Source organism: Theropithecus gelada, chromosome 3 (assembly GCF_003255815.1).
Source record: "Theropithecus gelada isolate Dixy chromosome 3, Tgel_1.0, whole genome shotgun sequence".
Lineage (NCBI taxonomy): Eukaryota > Metazoa > Chordata > Mammalia > Primates > Cercopithecidae > Theropithecus > Theropithecus gelada.
In genome coordinates, this window is record NC_037670.1 from 147,203,157 (window position 1) to 147,227,215 (window position 24,059).

Consider the following 24,059-nt stretch of genomic DNA (forward strand, 5'->3'; position numbering starts at 1 on the left):
TAATCAAGCTAAAATCTCAGCAGTATATAAAGAATTGAATATATTCCAAGGGGACTGAAAAAATTCATGACTGAAAAAAGGAAAAAATATCATTTATGGCTTTATCAAAATCTTGCACAGATTAAAGGTAATTTAGGAAAGAAAAACTACCTCTGCAATCATTTGTTGTAACTTAGAAAATACAAGCTCATATAAACCATCTCAAAGAAGAAAGAACTTGCTCAAAAAAAGAGTTCTTGGGATGGAAACTCTAATTATTAAAATAATATTTCCTAAACATTATGCTTGAATTAAATACTGCAGTCTCCTCCTAACTCTGGAGCACTGGACTATTTCAATTCCAAATAATCAGTGAATGCTTGAAAGCTGGCTGAGTAGAAATAAATAAAATAGGATTGTCATACTAAAGGTGTCAATCAGACCTAACAAGTCATTCTAGAGTTAACCATTTTAAAGACAGTAAATATATGCCATAATAAAACCACAATACCATTAAATTACACTTTTAGTTATAATTTCTAGATGTAATTTGAGAGGACACACAAAACATATCCGAACAAAATTAAAAACACACGAAAACAGTATTAATGCTGTTGTAATTGTATATTCTTAAACATACCTTGATAGTAAATAAGATTTTAGGTACTGTGAAAGTATAAAAGAGAACTTCATAGACATGTACGTATATATACACATATATATGTATGTAGATGTATCTACATATACATGTAGATATATGTATGTATATATGTATATATGTACATATATACATACACACATATATACATATATACATACACACATATATCTACATGTATATATGTAGACACAGAGAGAGAGAGAGAGTGAAACTTTGGGGTCTTTTAATATACCCCTAAAAAGAATATACCTGCTATAATATTCCTAAAAGTGAATCACCCAGTTTCAGATTGAAAACTGAATGTTCATAAGATTACTGCCACACATAGAACCACCGATGACAGATAACAAGCAGAATTGATTATTGCTGTTTTGAATATTATTAAATTTACTGATATAAAACTGGGGTTTATTTTTTTGTACATCAAAAATGGCCAAATATTGGCAGTTTCATATAGTTTAACAAAAGAGCTATCATTTGAAATATACATGCCAGGCATCGTGTTAATTATGTTAACATACTTAATCTTAATTTTCACAGCTTCATGAAAAATTCATGTTATCAATTTCTGTGTGCATAATATTTTCATTCTGAGGTGGGCATCATCACATTCAAGTCCTCTAGATTTGCTCAACACCAAAAGGAAAATTTAAAAATCAGTACCCCACTCCGAGCTGGTAAAGCTGGCCAGGACAATCCTAATAATTAATTACTGTTTATAAATATGTCTCTTCTAGTAGACTGTGGGCTCATGGAAGTCAGGAACCTTGCCTTGTTCATCTTTTTATTTCCAGGGCATATGGCAATACCTGACTAGCACTTAAAAAAAGTTCATTTAATTATTTACTCAGATAGATTGATTGCTTAGTGTCTACTATATGTTCGGTGCCGTATAAGCCATGGTATCCTGCTCTGATGCAGCTTATAATTATCAGAAAGTAGCACACATGATAATATAAATTAAGTGCTGAATTGTGCAAAACCATGGCAGATACTTGTGGGAAAGCAATGATGTAGGTAATAATAGTAATAGCAGCTCACATTTAGCTCAGGCAGTGTACTTAGCAATTTAACTTCATTAACTGATTTAATCGTCAACCATCCTTGGAGGCAAGTACATTATTATCTCCATTTCACAGATGAAAAAACTCAAGTACAGGAAGGTTACATAAACTCCATCACTCACACAGACCTGGAAGTCCAACCCAGATAGAACAAAACTCCCAGTGGTTTTTCACCTGTTTTTTTTTTTTTTCCCACGTGTTTAAATTCTATTTCCTCTGTGCTGAAGCCTCCACAAGTCCTGTAAGTCAGTGATTTCTAAACATTTTTAAATCATGAACCTTTCGGCAATCTGTTGAAGGCTAGTGATTGTGATCTCTTCTCAGGATTATGCTTTTAAACACATAAAAATAAGTCTATAGGATTACAGAGAAAAGCAGTTATAATGAAATACAATTATAAAATTATTTCAATAAACAAATTTGTGCTATAGTAATACGTGTTTCTATGACTCATTAACAAACTGTAAAAAGGGATTTAAGAGTAACGTAGTTTCAGTGTAGTTCATGAACACAAACATATTTTGAGAGAGCTGCAGTGGAATGTAATGTGATATGAAAATTTATGTGTTTCTTTTGGTGATAATGACACAGACACTGCTAGTACTACTGTAGTTTATTGTTTAAGTCATAATATAAGAGAATGCTATATCTCAGAGGTTAGTGAATATAAGGATCTAATGTTTTCCCATCCTAGTTCACAGACCCCCTGAATTCCATCCAGATTAAAAATCCCTGTTTGCAAACTGCAACTCATCCATTTTATTGTGAAAACATCTCATATATATATATATACACACACACACACACACACACACATATGCATAGGCGTGTGTGTGTGTGTGTGTGTATGTGGGTGGGTGGATGGATAGATAGATAGATAGATAGATAGATAGATAGATAGATAGATAGATAGATAGATAGATAGATAGATAGATAGACTGATTAAGGGGGTATAAGTGTAGTTGTGTCATATCATGGATATACTACATGAACCATCTGGGCTTTTAGTGTACCCACCACCCAAATAGTGTACATGTACCCAATAGGTAGTATTTCATCCCTCACTTTCCTCTCCCTATCCTCTCATCTTTTGAGAAATGCAAATTAAAACCACAATGAGATAGCATCTTACAGCAGTCAGAATGGCTTATTACTAAAAAGTCAAAAAATGGCAGACACAGTGGGGTTCATGCCTATAATCCCAGCCCTTTGGGAGGCTGAGGCAGGAAAATGACTTGATCCCAGGAGTTTGAGGCTGCAGTGAGCTTTGATCACACCACTGTACTCCAGTCTAGGCCACAGAGAGCGACCATGGTCTTGCCTCATATGTTGGTTACGAATGCTGGGAATGTGCCTTAATCCACACTGAAAGTGGAAGTACTTAAGAGCAAGGTAGAACAAATATGCCCTGGAGGATGCCTGCATGATACCACACAGATAGCAGATACCTATTTATAGGATAAATTCATACACATTTTATATCATCCCTGTGTCCCTAAAAAGAGTTGGTATCTCCTAAACAGCTTGAATTTTTTTTTCAAATAGTGTTTATTCAAGACACTAAATTTTAACTCACCAGCTTAACCACTCCAAATAAAACTCCCATTCACCAATCTAGATTCTAGATTCAGATGCAAAAGAATGCTTTTCCCAACAATCTTATGAAAATAAGATTCTCCATACTGTCTTATAGAAACAGTCAATGACAAAAATGAATATTTTTGACAATTGTAAGGGGGACTATGTCTTTAGTATGTTTTATGTTGTGTCAAATGAAAATTATCCTTCCAATAACTACTTTGATAGTAATCAATATAAAATTAAATTTTATAAACAAAACCAATAGTGTACTAGAAAACAGATGATCAATGACTATCTTAGCTAGTCACAGGCTTGCGTATGTTACTTGTTTAATGCTCTATGCTTTCCAAAACCTTAATCTATCCATTTTTATGACAATGAAAGACAAAAGCTTTAAGTATGTCAAGGTGAAGCCAGCCCCCACTGTGACTGTGCTAACACAGGTACATGTGTTTTCTCTCAAGATCTCTCCCTGAAGCCAAAGAAAAGAGAAAAAGCTTTAAAAATAGAAGCTTAATGATAAAAAGAACTATTGAGTAAATCTGACAGAGGATTAGCAGAGGACATGCACGAAACTGACTTAAGAGTAACATTTGAGCGAGCATAAAACTTATGATGCTTTCAGGGTCATAGAGTCAGGGAAATTGGATTATTTACTCTTAGAAACTGTTTTTATTTATTTTATTTATTTTTATTTTTTTTAAATTTATTTATTATTATTATACTTTAAGTTGTAGGGTACATGTGCATAACGTGCAGGTTTGTTACATATGTATACTTGTGCCATGTTGGTGTGCCGCACCCATCAACTCGTCATTTACATCAGGTATAACTCCCAATGCAATCCCTCCCCCCTCCCCCCTCCCCATGATAGGCCCCGGTGTGTGATGTTCCCCTTCCTGAGTCCAAGTGATCTCAATGTTCAGTTCCCACCTATAACTGTTTTTAAAAAGAACATAAAAGAAAATTGTAACTCTAAAATTAGGAAGAGCTTCCTGATACCAAAAAAAAAAAAACTATCCACATATAAGATAGAGATTGCTTAATGAGGTGCATAACTAACTATAGATATTCAAAGAAACATTACTTACCCTTAAGCTGAAAAGATAAATAAACGAAAATGAATAAAACTAAATAACTTCCTGAGGAAAGGCATTTAAAGTTAAAGAGCATTTCCCTGATTAATGAAGAGTAATCCTGTAAAATGGAATCTGTGATCAAATGGACTTCCCCATCAGAAAGCTGCAGCAGTGCCATGGCTCAGAATTCCTCTAAGTACTAACTTGGCATTTCTCCCTCATGAAAGATACGGCTTTGCTGACGCTGGATTTAGTTAAAGAACCAAGGGTATTGGAGAGCCTGATAAACAAACGTGCCCTTCAAAGGATTATAAATAGGTATGAGCATAAATTCTTTCTTAATTGTGGTGCCAGTTTAAAGTATTAAGACTATGGCACAGCACAAACATAAGCATCTCAGATCTGTCAAGGTCCTATCTTTGCAACGTGTTAGCTCTAAACTGAGCACCCTTTCCTTGGGCCTGGGAATTAGGGAATGCTACACTGAAGTAAATTGCATGTGCTTCTTTCTGTTCTTGGTGGCTACCTAGCTTGGGCTAAATGCCTAGGCCATTGGTGAAATTGAGAATTTACACCAGCTTTACTTACCCACAGCCCACCTATATAGATGCACTATCTTTTTATAAGAATATAGAAGCAGAAGAAAAGAGAAGAATGAAGAGTTAACAGAGAGAAGTCTAGCCCTGCCCTCTGCAACAAATTTGCTAGGTAGGCATGCAAAATTGACACTTTCAGTTTCACCTAAAAAATGCATGAAGAGAGAGGAAGAAAATGCTCAAACAAGATGATTTCCTCAGCTATCTTCAAGCAACAAAATTCTATAATCCATGCATTATCCAGTCTTCATAACAAAATGGTTGCCATCAAGAATGCAGGCAACTTTACAGAACACACTCACAGGTAGCAGAAACCCAGATATTGTATACAGCAATAGGAATCTCAGACATGAAAACACAGTGTGCAAATTCTTACACAACGCGTAATTTAAAATGTCATCCTTAGAATATAAAAAAAATGACGTGAAATACAATGGTTAATATCAAAAATAGCAAATGCAATGTGATCTGCAGAGCTCAGTGCAAATTTAGAATATCACTTCTCATTATTGGTTATGGATTTCATCTGTGAATGTGTTGACATTTTTTTTTTATTTCCTCTTGCCACAGGCTGCCAATCTTGGTTTACTTAGCGATCAGGCCTTTTCCAGGACATTACTGCAAAGTTTAAAAGGTATTTCGACACGTCAAACATCCCTTGAAGTATGAAAAGTAAATTTTTCTATTCCAAAATAAAATGACAAAAAATTTTCATCAAAATATTTAAATACCAATCTTCCCAGCTCCTCTCTCTCTCTCTAAGCTTACAAACATAAGACCAAGCAACGCAGTATACATTATCAAGGCTAAAACAGTGAGGTAATTACATAAAATTTAAAAAGCCTGGGTGGAGTGCGGTGGTTCACACCTGTAATCCCAGCACTTTCGCAGGCCAAAGTGGGTGGATCACAAGGTCAGGAGATCGAGACCATCCTGGCTAACATGGTGAAACTCCAACTCTACTAAAAATACAAACAACCCCGTCTCTACTAAAAATACAAAAAAAATTAGCCGGGCATGGTGACGGGTGCCTGTAGTCCCAGCTACTCAGGAGGCTGAGGCAGGAGAATGGCATGAACCCAGAAGGCGGAGCTGGCATTGAGCCAAGATCGCACCACTGCACTCCAGTCTTGGCGACAGAGTGAGACTCCATCTCAAAAATTACAAAAATAAAAATAAAAATAACAACAACAACAAAAAAGCCTGAAAAGGCTCTTAGTTTTTACAAAGAAACCAATAAACAACTGCAATAATTTTTAAGTAAATACGAAGAGTTGAGGTATAATGTTAGGGGAAGAAGAGAGATAAATGAAATGATGCCAACCTGACAGCTGCTGGTGGACAATTGGAGCAGACATTCCCAAATTCCTTGGGAAGAAGCTAACTTCTGAAGTCAAGTTCCTTGGTATTCTAGACTAGGAAGTAAGAGTGCCTATAAAGATTCAAAAACAATGACCTGAAGATTTGTCCTGAAAGTAAAGTATCAAGTCATGCTCTTTTACTTGTTCTTTACACTTTGGGGGACTGTAGGAATAGCCAGGATAAAGAAAAGGAGAAATACAAAGAAACAAATTAACATTCAGATGCTTGTGTAACTAGAGGGAGCTTTGTTTTTTCAATTTTATTTATTTTAAATTTATCTTTTGATCCATTATATTTGTACACATTCATGGGGCACTTGTGATATTCTCTTATAGGCATAAGGTAACACAAATGATAATTTTCTTACATTTGTAATGATCAAGTTAGGGTATTTAGGATGTCCATCGCCCAAGTATTTATTATATTTCAAGTCGCCTCTCTTCTGTTTTGAAAACTACATCGTTGTTAACTATAGGCACCCCACTCTGCTATCAAACACTAGAACTTACTCTTTCTAATTGTATGTTTGTTTCCATTATCCAACCTCTCTTTACCCCCTATCCAACACCCATTCTTCCTAACCTTTGGTATCTATCACTCCTTTGCTACCTCCATGTGATCAACTCTCTTAGATTCTACATATGATGGAAATCATGCAGTATTTGTCCTCCTGTGTCTGGCTTATTTCACTTAACACAATGACCTCCAGTTCAATCCACGTTGCTGCAGATGATAGGATTTCATTCTTTTTTTATGGTCAACAGTATTCCATTGCATATATACATCACATTTTATTTATCCATTCATCTGTTGATAGACACTTAGGTTGATTCCGTATCTTTGCTATTGGGAATAGTGCCAGAATAAACAGGAGGATGCAGGTATCCTTTTGATATATTGATTTAAGTTTCTTTGGATAAATACCAAGTAATGGGATTGCTGAATCTTATGGCATTTCTATTTTTAATTTTTTGAGGAATCTCCATACTGTTTCCTGTAGAGGTTGTACTAGTTTACATTCCCACCAACAATATATAAGAAATCCCTTTGCTCTACATACTTGTCAACATCTGTTATATTTTTCCTTTTTAATAATAGCCATTCTAACTGAGGTAGGATGATATTTCATTGTGGTTTTTATTTTTTCACATATATGTTGGCCATTTATATGTCTTCTTTTGAGCAATGTCTATTTATGTCCTTTGCCCTTTTTTAGTGATATTATTTTTTTTTATTTATTTTTACTGTTGAGTCTTTTGAGATTCTTGTATATTCTGGGTATTAGTACCACCTTACCCCTTCTACATAGAAGAAAACAGTTCCAAAGCAATGGCATGAGTTGCACCAACATAATCAGCTCTTGAGTAGAACCTAAATCACAGAGGTACTAATCCATGAGGGGTTGTAACTGGAATGAAGAGGAGGAGCGGCAGAGGGAAGTATGATGTAAACCATTGTCATCGATGATTTATAATCATGAAAACAGAATCCGAAGGAGATAAAATGAACCGTAGTCTCTACGTGAAATGTGAAATGTGAATGTATCTTTCATTCTAAGAGAACAGAAAATGAGTGAATATTGGAGGTAAGAAACTTACAAAAAATGCAAAATACAAAAAACAAAATGAATAAAATAATCACATCATAACAGAGAGTTAAGCATCTTCTTAGTGTATAAACAATGCCTATATGAATCAGTATTAAGAAAATGAACATGTAAAGGAGACACAGGACATGAACACATAGTTCACAAAGAAATATGAATGACCAATATAGAAATGTTAAACTTCACTAACAGTAAATAAATAAATAAATAAGGAAACCTAACAGTTGGCATTTATTTTATGATAATACCAAATGTGCAAGAAAAAAAACAGCACTCATATATGGTTACGGTAGAAAAAACTGTTACTACTTTGAGGGCAATTTGATAATCTGTATAAAGAACTTAAGCAGTGCTCATCACCTATCACCCAGTAATTCTACTTGCAGAAATTTATCCGAGATAATAAATTTAGCAATATGCACAATTATTTCAGCATTTACTTTTTAATAGTAAAAAATGAAAACATAAGTGTCTAACAATAAGCAGGATATTAAATAATATTTAGATACAAGCACACAATGATCTATTATGCATGTACTTAAAACCATGTTTATAGAGAATATCTGATACTAAAGAAGGCTCATGTCATATAAATCAGATTCCAGTTTTATACATACAAAACAGAAACACCAAACTGTTAAAAGGAGTTGCCATAGCTATTGAAATTATATAGGTGGTATTTTTCTTTTTCTTTTTTTTTTTTTTTGAGACGGAGTCTTGCTCTGTCGCCCGGGCTGGAGTGCAGTGGCCGAATCTCAGCTCACTGCAAGCTCCGCCTCCCGGGTTTACGCCATTCTCCTGCCTCAGCCTCCTGAGTAGCTGGGACTACAGGCGCCTGCCACCTCGCCCGGCTAGTTTTTTTTTTTTTTTTTTGTATTTTTTTTTTTAGTAGAGATGGGGTTTCACCGTGTTAGCCAGGATGGTCTCGATCTCCTGACCTCGTGATCCGCCCGTCTCGGCCTCCCAAAGTGCTGGGATTACAGGCTTGAGCCACCGCGCCCGGCCGGTATTTTTCTTTTTCTCTCTTTTTATAATATACTATTTTTAGAGCAGTTTTAGGATGACAAAAACGTTTCTTATTTTAAATATTCCTTAAATTATCCAACATAAACATATACTACTTATATTAAAAAGTGTTCTTAACATAATATCAAAGTAGAAAATTTCTGAATTTCAAAATTCAAGACATTTTGAAAAAAAAAAAGGCCAGAATTAGACCATTTTGGGAGTACTTTTCCCCAAATTTCATAATAAACTATTGAAAATAATTTTTTAAAGTTTATTGAAGGAATGAAAGAATTTGTCCCATTATAAAGCAGGAAATCTGAACAGCAAATGGTGGTGGGGGTGGGGGTGGCAGCAACAAAGTTTATTTTAATACTTTTTTGGTAACTTTTAAAAGACTAAATACATCTCTAACTCTCATTTATTCTTTGGGACCAAAATAGAACATAAACAAATGAAAACAATAAGAAAACTATACATCTTTTCTGAAAAGTTGTGAACAAACCCAAGTCACAATTTTTTTAAAAAAGCTCTAGCATCCACATTGTGTGCAATAGCAGAACTTGAAAGTTTGTATTATGCTGAAAGCAGCTAGTCAGCAACTTACACTGTCTTTTGGAAATCTGCAAGAGAAAGACCATTTACTTTTCCACATGTCCACTACAAATCACATTGTCATTTGTTATATTTGGATAAAGTGCACCTGAATTCTGTGAAACAGAAGCAGATATCTGATGACAAGAACAGCTTGGAAAGTAACAAACTGCAATAAACCTATGTTTACCCATCTGCAGAGTCAGCTGAAGTTTCCTAAATTAAAAAAGAAATAGACCAAAACCAAAAAAAATTGGTCAAAAACGAAGAGCAAACACTTGTAGAATTTGTGTCCATTTCAGGACTTCCTTTAGACAATGAGATGCTTAAAGAAAAAAAAAAGTGAGGAGGGAAAAAAAAAATCCCTTCAATTAACAAAAAAGATGAAAGTACAGCAGAATCAAACAACGATTATTAACCATAAAATTATCAAGATTATAACTGCCAACTTGTATTAAGTAGTTAGGTATGCTACCTGCCATTTCTTTCTTCTCTTCCTATTCTGGTCTGTCCCTCTAGCATCATGTCTGCCTACTTAGGCGGTTTAGATATTTGGGTCAATTTTTAATTATGCCAACTGTGTGAGAATATTGAAGAAATTTCACAAACATATTTCTTTATTATTCTTGTTACTTATAATACTTAAGGGCATCTTATTAAATATATGATATAAATTATATTGTTACATAAAAATCATTATTATTCCTCAGTATATGCTTTTATGTAACATGTTGAACAGTATTCATAGTAAATACTAATTATAACTGACATACATACACAAAGATACCCCCCACCCAAGAAAATACCACATAGAAATATCCAAAAAGATCTAATCCTGGAATAATCTAGTTGAAAGAAATTATTTCCCTTAAAAAAATGTACCAAGAGGAAATGAATTTTGTCAAATAATGTGGAGAAACAGAAATATATCTTGGGTTTCATACCGAGATCCCAGGTATTAAAGTAAACCAAATATCTGAAGGTACAACCACTATAAGAATAGACAGATAACTCTTTTTCTTTTTAGATGGAGTAATTGTCTATAGACTATATAGACCTACAATCAAGATGGAAAAGGCTACTCACAAAAGTTATTCAGGAAATAGCAATCATAAAGCTGAGAGAGAAAAATAATAGCAAACAGATTTTGGGAAAATGTATATACTAAGAGTATGAAGGTGTGTTTTCAATTGAATTGATAATACACATTTATTAGGATTGTTCATATATATATTATTGAACAATATAATATATATTCCAGGATTAGATCTTTTCGGGTATTTTTATGTGCTATTTTCTTGGGTGGGGGTGTCTTTGTAATATATATTTGTGTATAATATATATTATGTATATATATAATTACATGTATTTACATTATATATTATATATAATTATATATTACATATAATTATATTTTATATAATCCTTTAAGTCAATCCTTCAATATACATTATATATGCTATGTAAAATACATATTATATACAGAGTCAGAAATGGCTATCACAGCTAAAGGATAGTAAACATAATAATTGAGCAAATGACCACTTAAAGGTTATTAATAGTTCAAAACAGCTGCATACAGCAAACAATATATATAACGTCCCTGAAAACATAGACTTCAAATGATATAAGAAGCCACAAAGGATCACAGAATCACAGAATAACTAGTTTAGAAAGAACATGAAAGGCCAACCATGCTTCATAAGTATCTAGCATCTTCAAGGAAACACAAAATCATGAAACTAAGAACAATCATATTCAAAAGAAATTTCATTACAATACAAAAGTAATACTTTTAGATAAAGAGAATGATGGAGAAAGTAAGAATAAAAACAAGACCAAAATATACAGTTTCTAGATAGAGTAATAAATACTGTAATACCCATTCACTCAGTCAACAAGTATTCACTGAAAATATTTGTGTGCTAAACTGGGGATACAATGGTATACAGAAATGGCTCTGCCATGGAACACACATTCTAGAAGTTATAAAGTCTGTATCAATATGGTTCTCAAATGACCATGCGAATCAAAATTATCAAGGCTGTGAACAAATGTGATCCCAAAAGAACCAATCCTTCAAGATGGATCCCAAGTGGCTAACTAGGTTTACATTCAAATTGAGTAAAGTAGCCATTTGCTGACTAGAAGTCATACATGTTACTCTGAGTTCCCTGAAAATTCACACCTCCATTTAACTTTGGGACTTCAGGAACCCACCTGAACCCACCTGAACCCACCAATCAGAACTCACCTACCCTGTCCAATCAGGGCCCAGTTATATCCAACCAATCAGAACTTGGTTGTGTTGACCAATCAGAGATAAGCAAGTTTGAATCCTTTATTTCCATAAATGGACCTGACTGGAAACGTAGTGCAAAATCTTTCACTATAAAATAAGAGCCCATTGCTTAAGTCAAGGATTTCTAGGCCACAATAACCTATGATCACATCACAGCACTCTAGTCAGGGTGACAGCTGAATGAGACCCTGTCTCAAAATAAATTAAAAATCAAAATTAAATGAAATTCCTTTTCCGAGAACTTTTGTTCACAAGGCACAGGTTCAAAATTCAGATGTTGAAGCCCCATTCTCAGAAATTCTCATTCAACAGGTCTTGTATGGAACCTAAGAGTCTGCTTTTAGTTAATTGCGGTGGTCTGAGGTTCTTAGCTCTGCTTTTAATTAGCTATGCAGTTTTGGACACAAGTCACTTAACTTCATGTGTAAGATGGGAATAATTATCTTGTTTATAAGATTTATTCTAAAATATAAACATATATTTAAATATATTTTAATTTCTCTGATGTCTGAGACTACTAATAGATTTTGAAGTGCCCACAGTACCTGACATAGGTATATTCAAAATGGCAACTGTGAAATAATGATAGCATGCCAGAAATACTTTAAAAAAAAAATCTGGATTCACATTTATCTTGGATGCTTACCAAATACATAACACTAGAAAAGTCATTTAATCTCTGTAAGCTTCAATTTCTATTTATGTAAAGTGTAGGTAATAATATTTCCACTGTTTATTGCAAAGAGATATTGAAAGAACAAAAGTTAAGACTTTTCTGGTAAACTATAAAAATTACTATATAAAAGTATTAATACATAAATAAAACATAAAGATCATGATCACAGCAAAATATGCAAAATATACTTCTAAAAAATGAAAGGCTTTTTGGGAAAAAAACTGAAAAGCAACTTTTCTACCTTATTTTTCCAACTAAATTTATTTATTTATTTATTCAAGAGTTTGTTGTGTACCAATTGTGTACTACCTAGAAAACAGTAACTCCACAAATGCACCTCAGGAACGCAGACTCATAATTAGCATCACAAATCTTAGCACCACTTTGAGACGTGCACAAAGACAAGTTAGATATAGTTTCACAACTAAACACTAGCTGGAAATATGAACAAAGTATAGAAAACTCTCAGTCACCAAGTCAAACCACCTCTTCAATGCTTACATCTCTTTCTGTAACAATCCTAGCAGGTAGTCATTTAATTCCACTGGTTAGCAATCTACCAATTCTAAGAGAATCATCTGGAAAGCTTTCAAAAGCATGAATTCTGTAAGTCTGATTCAGAAAGTCTGAGACAGAACCCCAGGACCTGTTTTTGTAGTATGTTTCCCAGATGACTGTGAAGGGCCACTAGAATCAAGTTGTGATGCTATATTCAACCAGTCCATTCTATTTTGGGGCACTGCAACCAAACTCTAGATATATTAGGTTGAAATCTTCCCCACTTCAGTTTCCAACTAAACCCTAGTTTTACTCTTGGGATTACATACAACACCACAAACCCAATCTGTCTATAGGCCAAACAGCCCCAGCTCCTTCAACTTACATAGGTATGTTTCAAACCTGATCACCCTAAATTTGTGCACATTTTTTATTCATATACGGTACCCAGAAGAGAACATAATCCTCATGTAGAACACAATGGGGATACTCTCTCCTTCACTGGAGTTATAATATTTTTATTAGCACGGCTTGTGTACCTTTTTTTTTCTGTTGAAATGTGTGCCTTTTTCTAAACTGTGTCCACATCATATTATGTTTACTTTTAAAAACTCACTTATTTTGAAATATTTTTAGATTTACACAAAAGTTATGACGATAGTACAAAGAACTCCCTCATCCCCCTGCTGACTCAATTTCAGTTTCCCTAACCTTATCATCTTAGAATACAGCAGGGCATTTATCAAAACCAAACACGAGCCTACTGTTTCACTAAAAACTTTTTATCTTTTTATACAGATTACTTCCCTGAGCTACATTTCCTTCATCCCAAATACAGACTTTTGGCTTTTCTTTAGTTTAAGTACATGAGGCAAATATAGAAATTTACAGTTAATACTGTAAGATTCAAATTCTGAATTTTACATGATGAAATCTTCCTCTGACTCTTACAAGGGGAAATCTAAGGTCCTATATGTGTTAAAATTTTGAGCTCCTATACTTGTTAAGATATTCTGAGTCAAGGTCCAGTTGGACATACCCACTCTTGACATTAGATTTATGTCATATACATATTTAGTCAGCAAAACTTCCATTATTTCATTTAATTCAATAGGCTGAGGCTTGGGGGAAGGTAAACTTCTCTAGAGTTGCATTAATTAACCTCTGATGTATACCATCACTATTATAAATCCAATCAGTTAACTACTGATTATTTAATATGTTTACACAAAAATATTCTTGCCTCAGGTAAGTTCAGATCCATTGTATCTCCACACTTTCCCTTGTTTATTCGTCTTATATATATTTGCATACTATGCTTCTTCAGCTGAAAGTTGTTGAGTACCTGCACAATGAAAGGAATCCATTCCCTCAAATGGCTCTGAAACGCTTAGGCAAAAAGGGAACTCTCTAAACTAACAGCTAGTGGCAATTCACTGAAGCAGTTAATGACCATGTGTGAAAACTGGTGCTCATAGGAAAACTATAGAGAAATTCCTGAGTCACAAGCTAGAATCAGAAGAAATAGCAGGGTGGTATTGGTAGTGTTATTTCTTTAGGAAGAAGAGAGAATTCAATTTATCCTCTTGAAATTAGTTACTAGCTTTAATTATTATAAAGCTTAGGGAACAAAATTGCATAAGATGGCAATTTACTATTGAAATCCAGATTTAAAAGGATAATTTAGACATGTGGACCTAAAGATGGCTATAGTCAGCTGTATCAATCACTGCCAGAAGATTTTTCTAAATAGTTTACTTCTCCTCATAAGATGTGACTAATTTCGATTCTGTTTATCTCTCAAATCCAGGTTGTGAAATTAGAGCTTTGCAATTGTGAAATAGAACTGACAATGCTTTCAAAAAGGTTGCAAACTCACAGCATTCCTGTCAGACCAGCAAGCTTCTTTAAAATGGGGAAGCCATAAAAATAATAGAAATCTTTAAAATGTATCAGAAAGTCAAAAACAAAGCTCTTCAAACTTACCTCATAATAACTCCGAACTGCGTTGCAAAATGCTTCATCAGCTACAATTTGGGTTTCCCCATTGAGGAAGGCCTGGAATCGTTCTTTCAGTAACTGCAATTGTTGTTTGTTAAGCTACAAGAAAAAGAGAAAATAAGCAGATAAATTGGCCAGTACATGAAAAAATAATGACTATTAAAAATCATATTTGCTGTATGTACATTAGATTTCACACCTAAATTAACTTTATAGTAAAGAAAAGTAAAAGCTAAAATATCCTACTACTTGTACTAATGGTTAGACTTTATTTGAGATGGAGTCAAGCTCTGTCATCCAGGCTGGAGTGCAGTGGTGAAATCTTGGCTCACTGCAGCCCCCACCTCCTGGGTTCAAGCAATTCTCCTGCCTCAGCCTCCTGAGTAGCTGGGATTATGATGCCCGCCATCATGCCTTGCTAATTTTTGTATTTTTAGTAGAGATGTTCGCCAGACTGGTCTCAAACTCCTAACCTCAAATGATCCACCTGCCTTGGCCTCCCAATGTGCTGGGATTACAGGCAAGAGCCACTGTACCCAGACACTAATGGTTAGACTTTAAAACATTTCCAAGTCATTTCATGTACTCCGTAATCTTGATGTGGAAGTGGAATCCAAATTTCTACCCCAAATTTCCAGAATTCTCACAATTGCCATCCCAGTTTCTTTATAGAGACAGAGAAAATCTAAAATTTGGATAAGAAAGTAACTAGTAGTTAATATTAATAATATTATACAAAATTTCCAGCTGTTCTAAATAGAGAAAGTACAGAAGAGCTTAGAGATGAGGGACGGATGCCTTGGACAAGAGGTAATAGGAAGAAAGACTAAAAAGACAGAATGGACCCTAAGAAAGATCCCTCTGGAAAGAACAACCATTGCATGGGAAAATGTGGATTTCGTGAACAAACATACATCAACAACTGAGTTTAGATAAATAAGGAGAAGACAAAGAAGACAAAGCCAAAAGAGAACAGAGAGGCAGCAGGTAGGCAGTGAAAGCGTCTTTGAGCACATAGGAGAAAATGCTCTCAACTGGGGAAGTTTACAACCAGGGGTCCTTACCCTGGGTGTAGCTTCCATAATTATTACAGAGGGTGAATTAGACATGAAATGTGACTATCATTCATGTCCTCTAATCATCAACTACAAGCAGGGTGAGCTACTTAATTTGTAGGGCCCAGTGCAAAATAAAAATAAGGAGCTTTTTAGTAAAAATATTATTAAGAATTTCAAGACAGCAGGAACAGAGAGCACTAAGCCGAGTGCAGAGAGCCCTTCTAGGCACCAAGCCCTGCACACACAGGGGCATGTACTTCACTAGAAATAAAGCATCTTAGATCTCAGGTAACGCAGAACCTTTTTTTTTATGCTTAGCTGGAGAGAAAACAACATAGTCTTGGAGATAAAACAACAAATTCCAAAATATATACGAAACAGCAAAGAAATGATCCTTCCATTTCATTAGATCCTGATCAGACTTTATTAACAAACTCATTCCAGTTCTAGAACCTACAGAGGGATGTGAAGCATCTGGAAACATGCTGAGGATAAAATGATTAAAGGATTAGGTAGACTAAACTGGTATGACTTGGCTTCAAAAAGAAGGCTGATGTGAAGTAAGTATAAATCTGTTAAAAAGGCTTATTAAACTGCGATTCAAATATAAGAAAGACAAGCTCTTTCAAAAAATCGGTTTTATTTAGGACTCAAACAAGACAGTTTGTAAAGAAACTGTAACTGGGAGTAACAGAATTAAAAAAAAAAAATTAAAAAGTGTCCTATTGTACCCAGGGGAAAAATAACCTTTTGCCCTGCGCAGTGAAGAAAGAAGACCATTCCATTTATTTACTAAGGTTATCTCCTTCATTTTAGAGGAAGCTTAACCAAGCTAAGGTACAGGAACATCATCATTATATTACAATATCCATTTCTATAATGTTAAGAAAATGAAAGCAGGGACCTTTTATATGTGTGTGTACTAGCAACGCAAATTAAGTTCATGACTTTAGCTCTCTAAGCATGATTCACAAAAGGGACCAAATGGAAATGGGACAGCAATTGCTGAGAGTGAGGCAGCTGAGAGCACTATAGTTACTAAGCTCTGGGAATGCCAAGAAGAGCTTCTCCTTGCAAGTCAAGTGAAATAATGGCAATGGAAATGTATGCAAAGAATGACAATGAACTGAAGAAGACCTTACTGATCACTTGTGCCAACTCCTTTGCTTGATAAATAAAATACATACTCTTAAAAAACTAGAACCTGTGTATTTTTTCATTTAATTTTATTTTATCAAAGACTTTTTTTTCTTTAAAAACTCTTCTAAACTACCATATTTGCAATTTCTACATCATTAGTAATTAAGTTCCACTATTGTAACAATAAGTTACTCTTTGGTAATTACGGTGTAGAAAATTCATGGATATGAATCAAGGAAAGGAGGTTTGAGCAAATCGTCTTCTTGGAAGCTCCAACAAAGTTGATACAGTTCACAAAATATGCCAGAGGCCCCTGGCTAAATGTCAGGCTTCAACATTTTTATGAATAGAAGATACTGCAGTTACATTTAAGACATAAAATGGATCAAATATGACAATTACATATAAAAAGCAAATAAATGGATACTTTATTAGCATAAAGAGGAAGTCTACATTTTCACATAGGCAAGATTGGGGCAGGAAAAGAAAACTAAACTTAAAATCTAGCACTGAGGATAGCTGTCAGAAAGCAGAGTTTCCTAAAAGCTATTTGCATTATCAAGATAAACCATACTGTATACCAAGAGATAGACCAGTGGAACAGATTGAAGAAACATACCAAAACACAATCAGAAATGTACTATAAAACACCTATATAGCAACTCAAATCAGTAGTAGTTGATGGTCTACTCAATGAATGGTGTTAAAATAATATAAAAGATTTTCCACCTCATGTCATCAGGGAAATGCAAATTAAAATAACGAGATTTACTACAAACCCATTAGAATGAACAAAATCCAGAACACAGAAAACACTTGATGCTGGCAAGGATATAGACCACAGGAACTCTCATTCTTTACTACTGGAAAAGCAAAATGGTATAGCTACTTTGCAAAACAGGTTGATGGTTTCTTACAAACTAATACGCTTCTATCATATGATCCAGTAATCACAGTCCTTGGTACTTACCCAAAGGAGTTGGAAATTTATGTCCACACAAATACCTGTACACAAATGTTTAAAGTAGCTTTTTTCATAATTGCCAAAACTTCAGTAGATGAATGGATAAACTCGGGTACATCCAAACAATGGAATATTATTTAGCAAGTAGTGAAATAAGCTATCAAGCCATGAAAAGACATGAAGGAACCTTAAATGCATACTTCTATGTAAAAGCAGCCAATGTAAAAAGGCTGCATACTGTACGACTCCAACTAATGACATTCTGGACAAGGCAAAACTATGGAGACAGTAAAAAGATCAGTTGTTGGTAACAGTGTAGGCTATGCATGTGTGGGGGCAGGATATATATGAGAAATTTCTGTACCATCCACTCAAGCTCAATTTTGTTGTGAAGCTAAAACTTCTTTAAAAAATTCTATTAAAAATATTGAAATGTCATAAATTTATTTGCATTAAAAATAAACTTTACAAGGCAAAAAATACCATAAGCAAAATAGGAAAAGATTAACTAGAAAAAAAAATACTTGCAACTCATTACCCAAAGAGTTCATTTCTAAGCATAGACAGAGTTCCGATAAGAACATCACAAATAAACCAACAGAAAAATGGACAAAATTGATATGTTCAGATAAAAAAGTCTTAATCCATGAAAACAAGCCTATATTTACAAAAAGAGTACAAATTAAAACTGTATGAGAAACCATTTTAAAAGTACATGTAGTTGGAATCAGCAATTCCACTTTGGGATTGGATCAATACTACAGATAAACCTGCACATGTGCAAAATAACATGCGTACAAGGTTATTTACCACATAATTCTTAATAGCAAAAACATAGAAAATAACCTAAATATGCAAATATAGGAGACTAAATTATGCCATATCTAAACAGTGGTATACTAGTCATTGCATTGAAAGAATGTAAACGTTCTCTATGTACTGATTTTAAATATTTTAAAAATATCTTGGGGCAGAAAGCAAGTTATAGAACAGCAGTTAAAATAAGTCACCACTCACATAGCAAATGGGCAGATAACATGGATGTGAATTTGCTTCCATATACAGACAGAAACTAGGGAAGAAGGATGGCTGTGGGAACTGGACAGACAGAAAATAAAGGTGAAAGAGATTTTTCAACATGGAGTACTTTATTCATTTTGAATTTTCAAGTGAAATAACCCTTTATAAATTCTAATTAATTTAGATTTAAAATAAGCTGTAACAGCAGCTTTGTACATCTTGAAACTCAAAACAGTTATGAAGCACTGTGAACAGCTTAAATCCTATCCTACATGGAGACTGGACAACACACCAATTTTTAAAATTCTCCTTTCAGGTAAAAATTTTACTTTGACTTTGTGTCTATTTTTTTAAATATTACAGTCTTGAGAGTTTCAAAAAAGCTCAGACCAAGATCGTCAGAAAATAACCACAAAAATCCTATTCAACATTCTAATCAATGCATTAATCTGTACAATATCTACAAAAGTAGACTTTCAGATTACAATTGGGCCTATTAATATACACACACATACATACATCCTTTTATTACCTCAGTGAATCCTATTCTAATTTAGGACAATTATAAAAATTGAAATCAGTGTCCCTATGGCTTCCACACAACTCTATACTATACACTATCTAAGACAAAACAGACTAAGTGTTACTTTCATTCTTTAATACAGTATTTCAAGACTTTGGGGACAAAAAATGATTTATGAGTTTTCTCTTTTTTGGAATAAATTTTGCCAGTTCGCTCCAATATCCTGGGTACTCTCCTAAGGATACATTCCAATTTGCCATAAAAATCACCATGTTAAATAAAACTAAGTATGAAGGATACTTGGATGCAATGGATCATAAGTTCTGAGTTTACAGATGTGCAGAGTTGCTATTATAGCTTTTTAAAAAATCTAAACAAGCTGGGTGCAGTGGCGTATGCCTGTAATCCCAGCACTTTGGGAGGCCAAGGCAGGCAGATCACCTGAGGTCAGGAGTTCAAGACCAGTGTGGCCAACATGGTGAAACCCCATCTCTACTGAAAAAAAAAAAAAAATTAGCTGGGTGTGGTGGCATGTGCCTGTAGTCCCAGATACTTGGGAGGCTGAGGCAGAAGAATCACTTGAACCCGAGAGGTGGAGGTTGCAGTGAGCTAAGATCATGCCACTGCACTCCAGCCTGGGTGACAGAGGGAGACTCCATCTAAAAAAAAAAAAAAAACCAAACTAATTAAAATATATAATAATAATGTCCTTTGATATAAAAATTCAAAAGGGAAACACTTGGAAAACTATAAGATTAAGCAAATGAAACTCACTACAATAGCAATGTCCCTTTTAAAATGTACTAGATACACTGATCACCATTCTCTGAGGATAGTGTGGCCAACAGAGACACAAGTGGGAGGGCCACTTCCCACATTCTAAGCATTCTATGTCTATTAATTCAAACTAAAAACCAATTAACTCTTCTTGGCAGTCACATCAACTGACTCACATTGTGCTTATAATCAACAAAAACTTCTAAAACATTCTTACATGTGCCTCAGTAAACCATGTTTCATCTTGCTAGATGTATTTGGGACACTGTTCTAGTTAAGAATTTTTTTCAGAATTCTGATTCCTTCACCCGATGACTACAGAGCTCTCTTAGCTTTGTTATAATCACTAACATAATAACATATTCTCCATAGTCTCCTCCAGGTCATTTCAAAAGTATTCACCAGTTCAGGATTAAGGAAAGAATACTGAATCCTGCCATTATATATATTCCTTCAGTTTAGCATAATCTATCAATGAATATTATTTGGGGCAGTTGATTTATTATTATTTAGCACGTTTTAATTTTAAATAATATTATTTAGCATATGTTTCATTAAAACATAGCATATGTTTTAATGTTAATTTAAAATTAACATAAAATGTTAATTTTAATGTTTAATTTTGACTACTATATTTATCAATGAATAAAATATTTTTAAATATGAAGGAAAATTTGACCAGCAGAAATTATCTATCAGGAATTTATAAGGCGCATTCTATATAAAACTAAATTGCAGAAACTTAGCTAAAACATAAATATCATTTCAAACATCTAAATACAACCAACAGATTAGCCTTGTAAAAAGAAAAAAACTAAATTTCATAAATCTGACCTGGCTGTGATACTTCATCCACAAGAAAAATAACTGCCACCAGAAAAACACTTAGATTCTAGGGTTCAGAGGTGTCTCATGTTTCTTAGGTATTGTTTCATATTCAAATTAGATTTCATCCTTTTCATTCTAAATCATGGATCAACTAAAGACTTAAGCCAGGATTTATATTACAGCAGGAGACCAGCCAATATGCAACCCAGGAACCTAGCAACCATAGCTGTATGGAGCCTGTCCTGACCTGTCCTGACTCCCATCAGGAGTCTCAGTACTTACAGTGGAAGCTGTGTGACATCCTAGCAAGTAAAAGTAGTCACAGATTCCACAGCAAAGTGACAGAAAACTTGTGGGTCCCTCCAGGACTGGGGCGTGGGGGTGCATTTACCTCATGTCAAAGAGTAGTAAAATGAGAAAGGTTTTTCAAACAGGTAAAAGGCTTTAGTCTAGGCATGGATGTTTCTTAAAATGCACAAAGGCATAGCTTTCAGGTTTGTCAATTAAAGAAAGATATTAACAGGAAAACGCTAAAGGATCAGTACTATTTTCTTCTTCCCTTCCTATCAACACTGTCAAAAACAGCTACATCAAACCACTGAAGCAAAATCATCAGTGCCTTCCATGTTTTTGAAATAACAATGCATCCCAAGCTGTATATCAGAATAATAGGGGGCTCCAGCTACGTCTAATACATTATAAATCCTGTGGATGTGCTGATATTATCAGTGTCCTATTCAAAGAAACTTTCCTGTCCTCTTCCATAAGCACAGATATTTGGGATGGTGAATATGCCCATCTAACACTACAAATACCAGGTTCACCTGATAGGTATACACATGGTCAAATGACCAAGTTAAGACCAACCAGATGTAAGCAAATGTATGCCTGACTTCCAGGAAACTACAACAGGTGGCTGAAGCAAACACATTTTGCTTCTTTCTCTTTTTTATTTTCCTGCTGAATGGAATTTGATGTGCTAGCTGAAGTGTCACCTTGATTAATGAAGATGGTGAGGCAGCAAGATAAAAAGTGCCTCACACCACAGAGTAGAGCAGGAATGCAACCCTAGACCACCTACCTCCCAACTTCCGTGACATGAGAGAGAAATAAAACCTCCATACATCCTGACCACTCTTAACAGGATTTACTGGTAAAATGCAGTTAACAGTAATATGGTATTAAGTCCTAACTAATAAAAAGTAATAAAAAGTCAAATGAGGTACTGTACCTAACCAGAGGGAAAATACCATGGTGCTAACGTGTGGTTTTTTTTTGCAACTAAAGTTCACCTTAATTTATTCTAAAACATTTTTCCATGCTATTTCATGTGAAAAACTCCTTATCCAATGAACTTGCCCCAGCAAACAGTGAACACCTAAGTTGGCCGGATATAGATTGAAAATAGTTATTTTGGCAAATCGAATTCCACTGTCACACAGTGTTGACAGGACAATTTAAAAGCCCAAAATTTATAAACACCATATTAATATGTTTTATAATAAAATGTAAACTAAGTGCTAAGTACAGAAGAGCAAAATCCCATTACATGGTGAACAAATGGACCCCAAGCTGGTCTAGGCTCACTCAGCACTAAGTGAATGATGCCAATCCACATTCTCATTGACCTCCCAGTTCAATTCAAACCTCTGTAAAATTACATATCATTATGGCATTGTCGGCGTGGGGGTGGTGGTGGGGGTAGCGAGTGGCAGGGAGCTGGTGAATGCTAAGCTCCAAATGTTAAATCCATGAATTATTCCATGAGTTTACTTGCCATGCTCTCCTGACCGCATTCCATGTGGATCTCATTTTTCATGTTTTTTTTTTTACTTTATTGAACTATAACTGACAAGTAAAACTGTAAATATTTAAGGTATACAAAGTATACAACATTTTGATATAAGTTACACTGTTAAATAATTCAAACTAAGCTAATTAACACACCTATCATCTTACAGTTACCTATTATGTCTTTGTGTGTGTGTGTGATAGGAGCAGTGAGAACATTTAAGGTCTACTCTTAGCAAATTTCAAGTATAAAATATATTATTAATTATGTCACTATGCTATACACTAGATCCCCAGAACATTTTCATCCCGCATAATTGAAACTTTGCCCTCTTCTAACATGTCTCATTAATCTTCTTAAAATTCTCTGTATTTATTACAAAGGATGAAACTAAGCTCAAAGAAGTTAAGGATCTTACTTAACCTCACATCTAGTAAGAGACAGGGATAGAATTTCAACCAGCACCTTGATCCCAAAGCCTATATTCTTTCCGATTACCATATTATTCCCTGATTCCCTCATAGCTACAGACTTCTTTCAATAAAAGGTGTTTATCCCCATGCAATGTGTTGTATACAGCTTGTATGCATTTATTTGCTTATTTTTTAAGTCTTTCTATTAGAACAAAAGCTGCTTTAATTTAAGAACTTGGTTTTAGCCTGCTGATTTCAGGCTAAAACCAACATTACAGATTAGGCCTAGCACATAGAATATCCTCATTTTTTTTAAAGAATGAAAAAATGAAGTAAGGGAAAGCAAATATCAGTCGGTTGCTATAAAACTATTCCTTACTAGGATAGCCACATCCTCTATTCTCATGCTTGCCTGACCTCACAAAAAAAGTCAGTTTATCATGCAATAATAAAAATTCCAGATAATTTCAACCCACCACAATGGATCAGAAAAGTCTATCATAGATAACTTAACCTATTTTATTAATTAGTAAGCTTATA

The 24,059-nt window shown here is 34.4% G+C and overlaps 1 protein-coding gene across 16 annotated transcripts in view; it reads right to left on the minus strand.

Annotated features, from left to right (window-relative positions):
* Positions 1–24,059, minus strand: part of CADPS2 (calcium dependent secretion activator 2) — a 576,693-nt gene that overhangs the window by 404,762 nt on the left and 147,872 nt on the right. For all 16 annotated transcript variants that reach the window (XM_025379676.1, XM_025379667.1, XM_025379666.1 and 13 more), the window contains exon 2: positions 14,990–15,103. In XM_025379676.1, coding sequence (XP_025235461.1) covers positions 14,990–15,103 — 114 coding nt within the window. The remainder of the gene's footprint in view (positions 1–14,989; positions 15,104–24,059) is intronic.